General features: G+C 35.6%; 2 protein-coding genes across 2 annotated transcripts in view; both read left to right on the top strand.

Moving 5' to 3' along the window:
- LOC138212777 (junctophilin-1-like) overlaps positions 1-8,468 on the top strand; it is a 31,274-nt gene extending 22,806 nt beyond the window's left edge. Inside the window, exon 7 of the mRNA XM_069173338.1 lies at positions 1,405-8,468. The gene's annotated coding sequence lies outside the window, so the exon portion shown is untranslated. The remainder of the gene's footprint in view (positions 1-1,404) is intronic.
- Positions 8,469-9,532: 1,064 nt separating this feature from the next.
- Positions 9,533-15,271, top strand: LOC138212776 (zinc finger protein with KRAB and SCAN domains 1-like). Its single transcript, XM_069173336.1, has 2 exons — positions 9,533-9,980; positions 13,376-15,271. The coding sequence occupies exons 1-2, from the start codon at positions 9,806-9,808 to the stop codon at positions 14,110-14,112; spliced, it is 912 nt and encodes a 303-aa protein (XP_069029437.1). The 5' UTR covers positions 9,533-9,805; the 3' UTR covers positions 14,113-15,271.
- The last annotated feature ends 712 nt before the right edge of the window (positions 15,272-15,983 follow it).

Here is a 15,983-nt window from a genome sequence, read left to right as displayed (position 1 = left end):
AGAACTGAAATATTTCTGTGATGTGCAGCATGATTATTATCACAGGAAGTGATTACATAATTATTCCTTTATCACGTAGTATTGCAAATTTTTTTCTAATTCCCACAATTTTACGTAAAAAACAAAAACATTTTGAGAAAAAAAATCACCGCAGAATGATTTATGATCGCAACAATCACTAAAAACTCAGCAAAATACTGGAGGGACTAACTGTTGTCTCATTAATACAAAAATGTTCTATACTGACTTTTCACTTTTGCACACCAGGACGGTTTTACTTCTACAAAATAGAATTCTTCCTGCAGTGGCAATTCAGCTTTGTTAAATAGAGTTTGTTATGTAATCCCAGATTAGGTATTCATTAATAATCTACTCAGACCTGACAGGTTAAACCTGCGCTGGTCCATCTCTGAACCTGGGTCGAACATTGATGAGACGCTGCTGGAGGAACTTTAGTCCAAAATAAATACAGCAGAGTACGTCTCTGCAGTATATTTGATCCTGGGTTTTTCCTCTAAAGAAACGATAATACGACAGAAAGGTTCTCAAATCTCAAATAAATGAAAGATTTCTATGACCAAATTTGTTCTAGTCACTTCCATTTTAGAGTTTTTCAGTGCAGGGAACTGGAAATGTGTTACGTTAAATCAACTGAACATGATTTTAGGCTCTGAAAGTAATGATTTAAAAAGTTGAACTAAGTAAATAATTTAAAGTTGATGTTTTTACAGTGTGTTCCTGAACTACTGGACAGCTTTTAATGTGACAAGTCTGTGCACCAAACTCTATTAGTCCTTCTATTAGTCCGAGCTTAACAATTAAAGTTATTCATCACATATTTTCAGGCACTAAACCCTTTTTCTTTTTCATACTTTGTCCCACAAACATAGTTCAGATATGATCAGATTCTAGACAATCTTTTTTTCCTTGATATAAAAACTAATATAATTTGTTTTAAAGTATTATCAAATTAAATGATAAAAGATCTAGATAGCCTAAACTGTCCTGAAAAATATAAGATATGGCATGAATGGTTCACCCCTATAATGACTGAGATATGAGCTTAAAAGTGAAGCTGGTGAAATCACCCTGAAAATAGGGTTCAAAGGGTTCAAATAATATTTACAAAATAAAAGAATAGTGTGGTATTATTTTAAATACATAATTACACTATGATTTTAGTTGGAATTTTATTTGATTTTTTTGTTGTTATTTTTAAGTTTTTACTCATGAATATCTCCGTACATGAACAGGATTTTACATAGATTTTTCTGTCTTAAAAAGTGTTTGTGTTTCAGTGTTGTTTACTTTGATAAATGTGTAAACATGTGTCCAAGTCCCTGAATGTCATCCAGCATCATAACAGCATTCTGCTCTTAACTCCCAACCTTTCTGACCCTGCAGTGGACTCATCCAAACTAGTGGCCTGAGCTGCTAACTCTCCATCAGCCGAGAGGCCCTTTTAACAAACGGCTCCAGACAGAACAGCAGACTAAAAATAGACGAGCGAAGGAGCGGGAGGAGGCGAATAAAACGTGTGGAGGAGTGAGAGCGGAAAACAGGCAGAGAAAGAGAAAGATGAAACCACCACCACCTCTGGATGGACTGAAGAACCGTCTTTGGTGCCCGAGTCCGCCCTGATTGGACCGGGGATGATTTGTGACTCCTGCTGTGAGTGCAGTGAAAGGTGAAGCTGGCAGTAGCGGGTTGGAAACGGGCCCTTTAGCCCCTTCTGTGGGTTCTCTGTCAGGGTTGGAAATAAGAGGAGCCCTGCAGAGGAGAGTGAATGTGACGAAGTGTAAGGCCTGGCATGTACACCAATCAGCCCTAACATTAAACCCACCGACAGGTGACGCATAAAATATGAAGCAGTCCAGCAGTCAATCCTGCCTTCATGAGCATCGTCATGTTTGTTCCTTTGGGAGACTGTAATCTGTACTGAGAGGTGTTCCTAATATTTCGTCCTTCCCATTGAAATAAATTGAGAAGACAAAATATGAGGAACACATCGCAGTATAACCCAGTGCAGTTCAACAGCATCAAAATGTTCCAAACTGTACTTTAAAATAAATCAACAATCTTTATAAAGACAATTAAAAACTGATTAAAACAATTAAAAACATGATTAAAACAATTAAAAACGTGATTAAAACAATTAAAAACATCATTAAAACGTGATTAAAACAATTAAAAACAATGATTAAAACAATTAAAAGCGTGATTAAAACAATAAAAAAAATGTGATTAAAACAATTAAAAACGGTGATTAAAACAATTAAAAATGGTAATTAAAACATTAAATACAGTGATTTAATATTAAAAACAGTGATTAAAACATTAAATACAGTGATTTAAACATTAAAAACTGATTTAAACATTAAATAAGTGATTAAAACATTAAATACAGTGATTTACACATTAAAAACTGTGATTTAAACATTAAATACAGTGATTTACACATTAAAAACTGTGATTTAAACATTAAATACTATGATTTAAACATTAAAAACTGATTTAAACATTAAATAAGTGATTTAAAGATGAAATAAGTGATTTAAACATTAAAAACTGATTTAAACATTAAATAAGTGATTTAAACATTAAATACAGTGATTTAAACATTCAAAACTGTGATTAAAACATTAAGCAACCTAAAAATAGGGTAAAAGTTCCAGTGCAGTTTAAGACATAAAATACATAAATGCAAGAAATGAATCAAAATCCTCAAATGTGGTGAAGTGTAGAAAAGTGTTTAAAGGAGCTGAGAGCTGCAGCAGACCTACAGCTTTCTGGGAGTTTGTTCCAGATATGTAAAGGGAGGTTTTATTGCTGGACTTTATTCTTCATCTGTCAGTTATGGCTGACTGGTGTATCCTCCCTGTAGATTCCTGCCATGTGGGTCTGTCGCTCCATTTCCATCCAACTCTTTTGCAAATGTGGAAGTTTGAAAATGCTGCAATAAAACGTTTGTGCCTTGTCCCGCCGAGTCGAAGAGAATTTGTTTGGTAAATGATCCACCTGAGGAGCAGAGAGGACCTCCGCAGTGTTACTGCAGAAATACAGATTTACTATTAGATGGACTAATTATACTTTGGAGGTAAAATATTGAAAAAGAAAAATGCTGAAAGCACGTTTTGAACTGTGGTGAACTTTAATCAAACTGTTTGTGCCAAACAGTCAGTAACACACTTTTATTATTGAGTCAGCCACCTGCTCTATAATGTTTAACCAGTTTCTGCTTCAAGTGAGCAAGAAAATGTCTTTTAGGTCGATGTTGTTGCTTCTGCTCAGGTTTTTTTTTTTTTTTTTTTTCTAAAAACCCACATGAAACTATTTGGATGGAAACCAAGCTTGTGCAAATCTCGGTGTATCTTACACGCTATACTTGTGCGTCCTCCGGTTGTGTGGGAGTGTGCGTGTGGGTAGGGAGGTGTTGGACTGGATGTGTTGGCAGCTGATGGAAGCCGACAGCTGCCGTACCCCTTTACAGAGTGACGTGGTGGGTGAGGAGGGCCGCGGTAGGAATGTGAGGCGCTCAGCTGGTTCTCTCTGCCGGGTCACAGCAGGGGGGGGCTGGATTTCTATCTGTCCGTCCATCGATCTGTTTGGATTTGTTTTTATCGGTTTCTGTGGTTGTCAGTGCCTGCAGCTTTTACATACTGAATCAGATGCACATGAAACAATCAGAGAGGTTTATTTCAAAACCAACATATGAAGTTACATTTGGAGAACGTTTTGCCATCTGGTTGGTGAGTGAGAGCAGGTGTCATTTTAAAACTATATTCCTGCTTTAATGAATGATCAAATATCGCCTTCACCAGTGCTGAACCTCATTTATATTCCCACTGGCTGCAGTACTTGAGTTTAAATGATACTGGTATGCTCTATGATAGATATATCCTGGTTATGACAGATGTTAGCTATATAGAGTGTGTTGTTAGATTATTAAAGGGACAATTGAACACATTTACATTCACTCCTAAAGAATCCAGTTTGAACTGACTGTTTCAACATGTTTAAAACCTTATCTGTACGTTTTATTTAAATGCAAACGATTCCTTATTATTCACACAGTTGAGAGTTGGAATATTAATTCTGGTTTGTTCAATATTTTATTTGAAGAAAACTCGTCTCATCTGTTCTCATCATGAGGAGTCAGTCACTCACTCGGTACCAGACGGGAAGTTTAGCGGAAGTTATTGGATTGTGATCATTTCATGACGGCATCGAAGATTTTATTGAGGATTGTTGTGCTCTGAATGACTCTGATTCACTGAAATGAATGAAACATGTAGGAGATGTTTGTATTAAGGGCCGAGTAGTGAAATCAGGAAGAGGATTTTCTACCAAGATCTTGATTCATAGTTAAAATATAATCGGAACGATTTCACCAGTGAGGAGAACCAAACCGTTCTTACTAAGTTTAGTTAAAACTAAGTTTACCTGTTTGTGAGTGTCTGAGTGAACGTGAACGATCGTCTGCGTTGGTCTGAATCAGGACACGTCGATACACAAAAGTGAAACCATCACCACATAGTCAGAATACTTCTATTTATTAAATAAAAATCACTTCAAACTGCTAAAACAAAGGTTAAAGTGGAGTTTTATTCTCTGTAATATGACGTCTTAATCTCCTTTTCAACAACAAAGCTGACGACAACACCCAGAACACCACGACAGCCATTCGCAGCATTTAAAGGCTCCTCAGAAGGAGAACGTGTGAGATCCGTGTACAACACAGCACGTGCTCATATTCTTTGTCCTTGAATTATATTCTGCTGTTGTTGGAATCTGCAACACGAAGGCACAACCGTGTCCCTGCGCTCACAATGTCAGTCCAAGAAATATTAGATTTGGTGGATTTTTCTCTCAGAGCTGAGATATGATTTACGTGCTTTCACGTTTAAATTTCAGTTTTTGTATCATTAGAAGTTGTTGCATCCTAGTTAGGACATTTTTAAATTGTAAATATTTTCGATTTAAACGGTTAAATTGAGCATGGATAAACAGCCAGTAAAGTACTTTTTGTGTTGAAAAATATTATATTTGTTGATGTTGATGATTTGATGATGATTTCTCTTGACGATCATCATTTTGTTTTAATCTAAAAAAAAGTCTTCAGAAGAAAGAACTTAAATTGTTTATGTAGTTTGTTTATACAACACGATACACTAGAAAACAGCTGTGATGCAAAATATGTATTATTTATTTATTCTTCTTTTTTAAATGTGAAAAAACATGCATTTTGCAGCTTAAACCAGGACAATAATTAGTCTGTTGGTTCAGATGAATAATCATCTGCTACTTGATGTGTTATCAACAATGTATATTTTCAGAAAAGACATATTTGAATAGTTCCTTAAGACGATGGCGCCATGATTCAGTTTGGTTTGATGGTCTGTTAGCTCCAACAGAAAGGCAGCAGTGACACACTTTATTTTATGGGCCATGAAGAAATCATTTTTGCAGGAAATTTGCAGAAAATGTTAAGAAAAGTGTGCGCATGAAAAATAGTGAGAAAAAAAAAAAGCCTTGATGGGATGTTTGATTAATTTGTTGTGTTTTTTTGTTAACGTGTTTGATTGTAATACAATGAACACGCTGGTCTACCTTCAACTGCCTTTAAAGACATTTCTTATAGGGATATTGATTACAATACTTTCAGAGATAATACATGTAAGATTATTTCTGTAGATTAATATTATAAGGTGATTTGTATTTGTTCACATTTTGATGTCGAAACGTTGTTTGTGTTTTCCTGTTTTTTGGTCATTGAGAGGTGAAGACACAGCGAGCATGAATTATTTTCAGATTCTTTTTATCTGCATTTTAAATTCACAGCTGGAACAGAGAAACTGTTTGTTCCATTAAAAACGTCCATTTAAATGTTGTACGTCCTAAAACAGAAACTAACAGAACTTTTGCTTATTTTATTTTGCATGTTGTCCACGGTATAATCAGAGCGATCACTTCAGACCTGCGCGCTCATGGAGAACAACGGTGGAGAAGTTATGGCTTTGACATCAGAGAGTTTTTTCTGGAGCACAGATTTATATTCTGAGGAATATTTTTCATATATAGTTTATTCAAAGCTGCTGTTGTGTGAATGTAGTTTTAAAAGAAAAAAGAAAAAGCATGGAATTGCCCTTTGAAATGAACCTTTGCTGACATGCCTGATGTCCAGTATATTGATGTGTTTGGATGAAAGGTGCAGATGATGGAGGGATGTTGGAGGTGTTGTGGTTGTGCTGTTCGGTTCAGCGTGCAGATATCGGCTGGTTTTGTCCGGTTAGTTTGGATGTCGGAGTAAAGTATTGTACGATGTGTGCCGTCACGTTTGCGGTCAGTAACTGGACAGTTTGAAATGGACTTCAGAATTTCACAGCAAAGATCAGCGAGGAACATTTTCTTTCATTTGTTTGCACCTTCAGTGCCGTCATAGTATCGTGCATGTTTAGATGAATACGGTGATGAAAAGATGGATTTGCATTTGTAAGATCCTTCAGAAAGTCCACCGACTGTCTGGATGTTCAGTGCTGTTCAGTATCTGCAGGGAAGTAGTTTCTTCTTTCCTACGTAACAACACAGATGACAGAACTGTTGAACTACGGCGTCCCGGAGGGGCCATCCAGAGAAAAAACATTTAAATCATGCACACCAAATACCATTTTGTTTCCGCGTTTCAATTAATTCAATCCAACGTTTCAATTAATTCAATCCAACGTTTCAATTAATTCAATCCAACGTTTCGATTAATTCAATCCAACGTTTCAATTAATTCAATCCAACGTTTCGATTAATTCAATCCAACTTTTTCATTAATTCGTACGCATGTTTTAATTCATTTGTGCACACAAGACAATATTATATAGAGAGACATCACAGCAGTCTTTCTCCTCTCAGCATGAAGTTCACTGCACCTCCTTCAACTGTCAGCTGACCGACTATAAAGTCGATAACAACCTCAAAGTTATCATATTACCAACGATGTAATCCACAAACTCTCCGTATCATCGTTATTGACTGTTACTAACAATAATCTTTTGCATCTCTTCATTACAGCCGTCCTTCGTTAACTGAAAGCCTGTTGTGCTGTGCTGTCTCTCTTTATATATAAACTTAGAAATAGTATTTTAGTATTTTGTGCGCACGAATGAATGAAAACATGCACACGAGATAGTAAATTGTGGCCTTGATTTAGTATCTGGTGCTCACCATTTAATTTGTTTCTCTCTATGGCCACTCCCGGACTCCGTAATGAACACTCGCTGTCGAACCGTCAGGATGCAGGAAGGAGAGGATGGTCGTTGACAGTAAACCTGCTGTTATAACAGTGGAAAAACCTCCGAGAATATATTTAATGAGTAAACTATCATCCTGGTAGCAGATGTAGAGTGTGTATGTTTGAAATGTGTTAAAGGGGTGTGGCCAAACTCAGACTGGCTGTTAACCCTTCAGTTATACGATGACTAGAAGAGTTTACAGTTTGAGGTCTTACATGACACATTAAACAGTTTTAAAGTTCAGAAACTAATAAACTGCAGTACTGGAGCTTTTTAAAAAAAATCTTAGATGTTGTAAATATACATTTGGTAAACATCAGCTTGAGGTTCTTCAAATTTTAGATTCATGTGTAATATATAATCTTCACATTGGAGCAACAGAGACAAACAGATCAAACCCAGTAATTTTATTTTAGGCTTAAACGCCCTTTAATCATAAGAATTTCCTGTTTCCTTTTTTTTGCTGGATTGTGGATTTTGTTGGGTTTTAAGCAGAGAACGTTCTGAGATAAAACTTCACTCAGGTCAGATCTTAGAGGTGAAACAAGGTTGTTGTTACAGGAAGAGGTCGTATGAGGCGAGAAGAGAAAGAGTTCGAACCGCGCTGGGCTGGAAGTTCTTCCACAATATGTTTGCTTTTTCAGGGAGTGCCGAAGAAAAAGAGTCTTGAATGTACCGGGAAGGTTTGTGTGGGCTGGATTGTAATTTTAAAGTTGAATCTTTAATTTAATGAGACATCTTTGTTTAGAGGTATTCTAACAGACTTGTATGTGTATGAAATGAGTGCCAACATTTTTTCCTGTTAAAACTCTGTACAGTAAACTTTCTGTTACTTCTACTATGTGCCATCAATGTCCCCAACAGGACGATCTATTATAACTGATGTCTGAAATAATAATGACAATCTCTCGTTTCTCTTTGTATAGGATTTCTACATCTCTGTATATTCTTTATGGTTTCTAAGGCATTTTTAGAGCCTTTTTTTTCTGAAACTGTTCATCACTGTGTTTTTAATATTTGGCTTCATTGTTAAAGGTAACTGTCATCTCGACTGTTGCAGGTGATACAGTGACCATATTGTTAACGGTCATCTTACAAAAACTTTTTTTTTTTTTCTTTTCCATCCTTGTTTTTCTTTTGAAGTTGTTTCTAAGGAGATAAATTAAAGAGTGGGCTATCATTTTACATCATGGGTTTGTGTACTCTTGTCCATATCAATCATCAACCATCAGTGATGTCATCGTTGGTTTGTGAACATTATGAATCCTCCAGTTCAGATTCTGTCCGTCACCATCTTTGCTAGTTCGGAGCGGTTTGGAGCAGGAAGTGACCATATTTGGACGAGCTGGGGGAGGAGCCAGCGGTGGATCTGACCGATCTGATCGGAAACCTGACGATACTACGTCCCGCCCATCGATAGCTGTAACCTGACTGCACCACAGGCCTGTCAATCAAACAGACACGCCCCCAAAAACAGGTCTTCTTGAATCTTCTTTTCTAATGAATGAGGGATTATTTTCAGATGGACCTCCAGAAAACTAATAAGAAGGAGTGACTTTAGCTAACAACACCGAGATAACTGATGGACACATTTTATTCACTTTGGATTTGATGAGAGAAGTTGAATGGGAGTCTATGGAGCCGGAGGCTTTTTGGAGCCGACCTCTAGTGGCACTCGCTGGTATTGCAGCTGAAGACACTTCTGGATCAGAACCATTTTACAGACCTGAAGCTACGAACTCTTTTATATCCAGTCTGAGGGTTGAACTCGGTATTAGTCTCTGTCAGAAGTGCAGAACACATAAAGAAAAACATTGTAATGAACTAAGGAAGTGTGATGTCTGAGTATTACATATTAAGATGTGAATTTATTTATTATCAAGGAATGAAAATATAAAGGCTTCTTTGAGTCTTTTTTTTTTTTAAAGAAACTGGGTCAATGAACAGAATTATATTTTTCAGTCCTCGGGAAATTAAGAACACTAATCCAGACTCCGGGACAGTAGGTGGCAGTAATGAAATTTAGATGCTAGATGCCCCCTGCCACTCAACAACATCATAAAAAAATAAGTAGAAGCGATGTCTCAGAATAAGACATACAGGACTCAACCATACCGTTTACAAAATAAAGAAACCCTACAGGATCATGTGCTCATTGTGGGCAGCCAGAGACAGTTCAGCACTTGCTGGAGTGTGTTAAATATAATGATGAAAGGAAAGAAATGATCTTTGCTCTAAAATCTGCAAAAGTAGCATTTACACTAGAAAGCGTGCTTGGGGAAGATTTGATCACGGACCTTCTCAATGAAACAGGTTTAATTTAGGGTTGTCTTGGTTGTTTTTGCTCCACATTCCAGTCCAGCAGGTGGCGGTAATGCGCTTTAAATTGGTCTGACAACCGCCAAAGAAGAAGAAGAAGAAGAATACGAAGAACAGGAAGAAGAAACACCTTAGCAGTAAACACCGGGAGCCAGATCATCATTGTTTACTTTGGTTCTTCATCCTGCCGGACAGCTGTGGACATGTCAAGACTTCAGAGCCTGAAAGTTTTCATCTGCCAGCGGCTGACTGCGACGGTGGAGGAGGTGATCGGCCACTTAGAGACAACTTTAACGGAGTACGAGGAGGAGATGGAGTCCCGCCATCGCAGGCTGCTGGACGCGGTTTCAGCACCGCAGGATGTTCTCCAACGAGCAGGTGTGTAACGTGAACGGAGTCATTACAGGTGAACGGAGTCATTACAGGTGAACGGAGTCATTGACTGAATATCAACACAGCCTCGGAGGTCCTGCTAACTCGGCTAATGTACCTGGAGCCCACTGCTGCGCGCGCAGACTCCGCTTCAAAAACACGGCCGAGCCTGACCCCTCCTGATACTTCACCTTCATTTATATTTATATATATATATATATATATATATATATATGACCCCTCCTGATACTTCACCTTCATTTATATTTATATATATATATATATATATACATATATATATATACATATATATATGACCCCTCCTGATACTTCACCTTCATTTATATTATATATATATATATATATATATATATATATATATATATATATATATGACCCCTCCTGATACTTCACCTTCATTTATATTTATATATATATATATATATATATATATATATATGACCCCTCCTGATACTTCACCTTCATTTATATTTATATATATATATATATATATATATATATACATATATATATATACATATATATATGACCCCTCCTGATACTTCACCTTCATTTATATATATATATATATATATATATATATATATATATATATATGACCCCTCCTGATACTTCACCTTCATTTATATTTATATATATATATATATATATATATATATATATGACCCCTCCTGATACTTCACCTTCATTTATATTTATATATATATATATATATATATATGACCCCTCCTGATACTTCACCTTCATTTATATTTATATATATATATATATATATACATATATATATATACATATATATATGACCCCTCCTGATACTTCACCTTCATTTATATTTATATATATATATATATATATATATATATATATATATATATATATATGACCCCTCCTGATACTTCACCTTCATTTATATTTATATATATATATATATATATATATATATATATATATATATGACCCCTCCTGATACTTCACCTTCATTTATATTTATATATATATATATATATATATATATATACATATATATATATACATATATATATGACCCCTCCTGATACTTCACCTTCATTTATATATATATATATATATATATATATATATATATATATATATATACATATATATATATATACATATATATATGACCCCTCCTGATACTTCACCTTCATTTATATTTATATATATATATATATATATATGACCCCTCCTGATACTTCACCTTCATTTATATTTATATATATATATATGACCCCTCCTGATACTTCACCTTCATTTATATTTATATATATATATATATATATATATATATATATATATATATATATATATACATATATATACATATATATACATATATATATGACCCCTCCTGATACTTCACCTTCATTTATATTTATATATATATATATATATATATATATGACCCCTCCTGATACTTCACCTTCATTTATATTTATATATATATATATATATATATATATATATATACATATATATATATACATATATATATGACCCCTCCTGATACTTCACCTTCATTTATATTTTTATATATATATATATATATATATATATATATATATATATATATATATATATACATATATATATATATATACATATATATATGACCCCTCCTGATACTTCACCTTCATTTATATTTATATATATATATATATATATATGACCCCTCCTGATACTTCACCTTCATTTATATTTATATATATATATATATATATATGACCCCTCCTGATACTTCACCTTCATTTATATTTATATATATATATATATATATATATATATATATATATATATACATATATACATATATATACATATATATATGACCCCTCCTGATACTTCACCTTCATTTATATTTATATATATATATATATATATATATATATGACCCCTCCTGATACTTCACCTTCATTTATATTTATATATATATATATATATATATATATATATATATATACATATATATACATATATATATATATACATATATATATATGACCCCTCCTGATACTTCACCTTCATTTATATTTATATATATATATGTATATATATATATATATGACCCCTCCTGATACTTCACCTTCATTTATATTTATATATATATATATATATATATATATATATATATATATATATATATATATATATATATATATACATATATATATATATATACATATATATATATGACCCCTCCTGATACTTCACCTTCATTTATATTTATATATATATATATATATATATATATATATATATATATATATATATATATATATATATATATATATATGACCCCTCCTGATACTTCACCTTCATTTATATTTATATATATATATATATATATATATATATATCTATATATATATATATATGACCCCTCCTGATACTTCACCTTCATTTATATATATATATATATATATATATATATATATATATATGACCCCTCCTGATACTTCACCTTCATTTATATTTATATATATATATATACATATATATATATATATATATATATATGACCCCTCCTGATACTTCACCTTCATTTATATTTATATATATATATATACATATATATATATGACCCCTCCTGATACTTCACCTTCATTTATATATATATATATGACCCCTCCTGATACTTCACCTTCATTTATATATATATATGACCCCTCCTGATACTTCACCTTCATTTATATATATATATGACCCCTCCTGATACTTCACCTTCATTTATATATATATATATGGCTTTACAGTAACAGTGAGTAAGACCTGTTTCCAAACAAAAGCCGGGTTATTATTATATATAATTTATGGGATGTGAATGGATCACACGAACAATATACGATTATTTGTATTTATTATTATTTTTAGTTTTCAAAATGAAAGCCCATAAAACGTTATACTTTGTCATATTTATATTTGTTCCCAAAGAATAATGTCATATCAGAATGACAGCAGTCATTCTGGTGTTTGATGATTTAAGCCCTCAAGTTGTCCTACCTGAGCTGTAGTCCCTCTGATTACAGATGGACATGTGAAGGACACTCCCTGTTCTGATATTAGACCACCTCGATGTCTCAGGAAATATCCGTTCACTCTGGTTTGGATTTTCAAAATGAAGGCCCTCCAAAATGTTCTACATAATGTGAGGGACACTACCAGTTTCCACGGGGCTTACTTCAGATTGATAGGAGACCATCTCAATGTGTCCGTCAGACGGTATCAGTACATATGTATGTACATACAGTCTTCTTAGGTGCATGCCCAGTGGTTCTGTAAATCAGTAAACATGAACAGATGATGTGCTGAAGTTTGGATTAATTCATTTGATTGCTTGTCTTTGTTTTAACGTTTTTCTGCAGACATCCCGCAGTTAGTGATTAAGGAAGAAGTTTCCTCAGAGCAGCAGCAGCAGTGGAGCATCGGCCCGGACCAGGGGAACCCAAAGCATCCACATATTAAAGAGGAAGAAGAAGATATCTGGAGCAGCGTGGAGGAGGATGGCACCAGGTTCACCTCGACCGGAGAGAAGAGAGATGAAGAGGCAGCTGGGTCGGCACAGCGTCATCCGCGACAGACGGAGGAGGACAGAGCGGCCGAGTCTCCGGCCTGCAGCTCAGCTCCGCACATAAAAACAGAGGAGGGCGGCCGAGGGCTGGAGCCGGCCAGGGGCGTCGTCTTCGGGGTGAAACGTCCGTCCGGTTTTAACGACAAAGCTTCACGGTCTCCTGAAGTTGAGACCGAAGACGGCAGCGACGACGAGATCCGGAAATCTCCGACACAACTGAATACTACGAACACGAAAGTTTCTCCAAATCACGTGGAATACAATAAAATATTCAGCTGCTTCAGTTGTGGTAAACGATTCAGCCAGAAGCACCACCTGCAGACGCACATGAGGTGTCACACGGGGGAGAAACCCTTCAGCTGCTCCGTGTGCGGGAAGACGTTCGCTCAGAAGGGAAATATGACGCAGCACCAGAGGATCCACACCAGAACCAAACCGTGCAGCTGTCCTGTCTGCGGCGAGAAGTTTGCACAGAAAGGAAATCTGACACAACACATGACGGTACACAAACGGGAAAAATTCTGTTGGTGAGAGACGAACACAAGAAGACAGAATGAAGAAAACATTCGGTCAATAATCACACGTCAAAATGTCTTTTTGTTCATAACCAACTCAGGACATTAACATCAGGCAGTAACGGCCCAGATGTTCCTCTGGGGCGCTTCGTTCCCAGATCTTCTGGTCTGCTGATGGGCTGCACCTGTGTGAATAGGTGAGGAGGAGACACACCTGGAAGAGCTGGGAATCAAAGCTTCATGTAAATGCATCCATTTATATGCATAAAATGATAAATAACAAGAGTTGTTGTTGAAGTTTCTGACTCTGATTTTCCCTTTTTTGCCTTAAATTTCAGTGTCTGTGTAACAAATGTATGTCCCTGATTGAATGTTATTAGTTTTACTTTCAACATTTTAAGCAATTATTTAGATGCTGAAATAACTACGACTCAGCGTTCTGTGGTTGTTTCAGCTGAAACGGCAGAAACACTGGTTTTTAGTGGAAGTCTATATTCTTCACAACCTGAAGATGAGATGAGCCGTGAAGTATGAAATATATTCGATTCACAGCGAGCAGCTGTGAACTGTTGTTGACAAACTACAACCCTGTTTCCAAAAAAGTTACCAAAGACAACATATCAAATGTTAAAACTGAGAAGTGTTTTTGTTTTATGTCAAATATCTTCTCATTGTGAATCTGATGTCAGCATCATGTCTCTATGAAGTTGATCCAGGATGATGTTCACCACTGAGCTGCATCAACTCTTCTTTCAACAACACTCTGGAAACCTTTGGGAACTGAGGAGACCAGTTTCTGGGGTTTTGAAAGTGAAATGTGGTCCCATTCTAGCCTGATAGAGGATTTCAGCTGCTCAACAGTTCAGGGTCTCTTTTGTTGTATTGTTCATGTCCTGATGCTCCAGATGTTTACTAACATAAAAAGTATAATCTGTACAGATGTGAGTCTTCTGATTTATCGGAAGGGAAAGTAGTTGTTCTGTTTTATTATTCATTGATATTTTACGTTTATTTATGTAGTGTGAGAGTCACAGGTCTGCTCAGCTGATTCATTTACAAAATGAGATGCTGATTTACATGAGAATTATTGAGAACTGGAGTTTGAACCATAAACAGATCACCTGTGCAACATTTTAGTGGCTCCTGTGTCAAAATAAAAACAATTGTCGACTGCTTACGAACGGATGTCTGGTCTGATAAGCTTTTATTAGATGGAATCAGATCTAACTGGATGTGAGTTTTTCTGACTTCCTGTTCAGACTAAACAGATGAAAGCTGTCCGACTTGGTTGCAGCTGTTTTGCACCCCCCCCCCCCCTCCTCCTCCTCCTCCTCTCCAGGCCTGACGTCACTGGGCGGGAAGCAAGCCAACGAGCAAAAAATGGTTGGAGACACGTTTTTCTGAACATGTCCACACTGCAAACCCTGAAAAGTTTCATCAACCGGCATCTCTCTGCGGCCGTCGAGGAGATCTTCGGGCTGCTGGAGACGACCATCTCCAACTATGAGGAGGAGATCAGTCACCAGAGAAAGATGCTGGAAGACGAGAGGTCCGAGTTCCTGAATAAAAAAGCAGGTTTGTAGAAGTTTTTTTTTTTTTGCATTTCACTCATCACCTGTTTCTTTAAGAAGGTGTCTCATTTATCCTCAGTGGCTGAACGGACGGAACCGTGATCCTGCAGCCTCTGCAGGAAAGATGGTTCAGCTTGTTTCGGTTCTGAAGTCAGAGCACATTAACGCCGGATGTTCAGCCTTTGAGCGCCTTCAGAGTAAAAGTGGAGGAAAAAAACAAAAACAATTTTTGTTATCGTCATCTGTATTTTACTCATATTTCCGCGGTACATCATTTCCGGAATCCATTTGGCGTTATTTGTGCGCGAATATTTCA

Source organism: Embiotoca jacksoni, unplaced genomic scaffold, assembly GCF_022577435.1.
Source record: "Embiotoca jacksoni isolate LCO1_2020_lvr unplaced genomic scaffold, fEmbJac1.0.p SCAF_59, whole genome shotgun sequence".
Lineage (NCBI taxonomy): Eukaryota > Metazoa > Chordata > Actinopteri > Embiotocidae > Embiotoca > Embiotoca jacksoni.
This window is presented reverse-complemented; position numbering and strand designations above follow the sequence as displayed.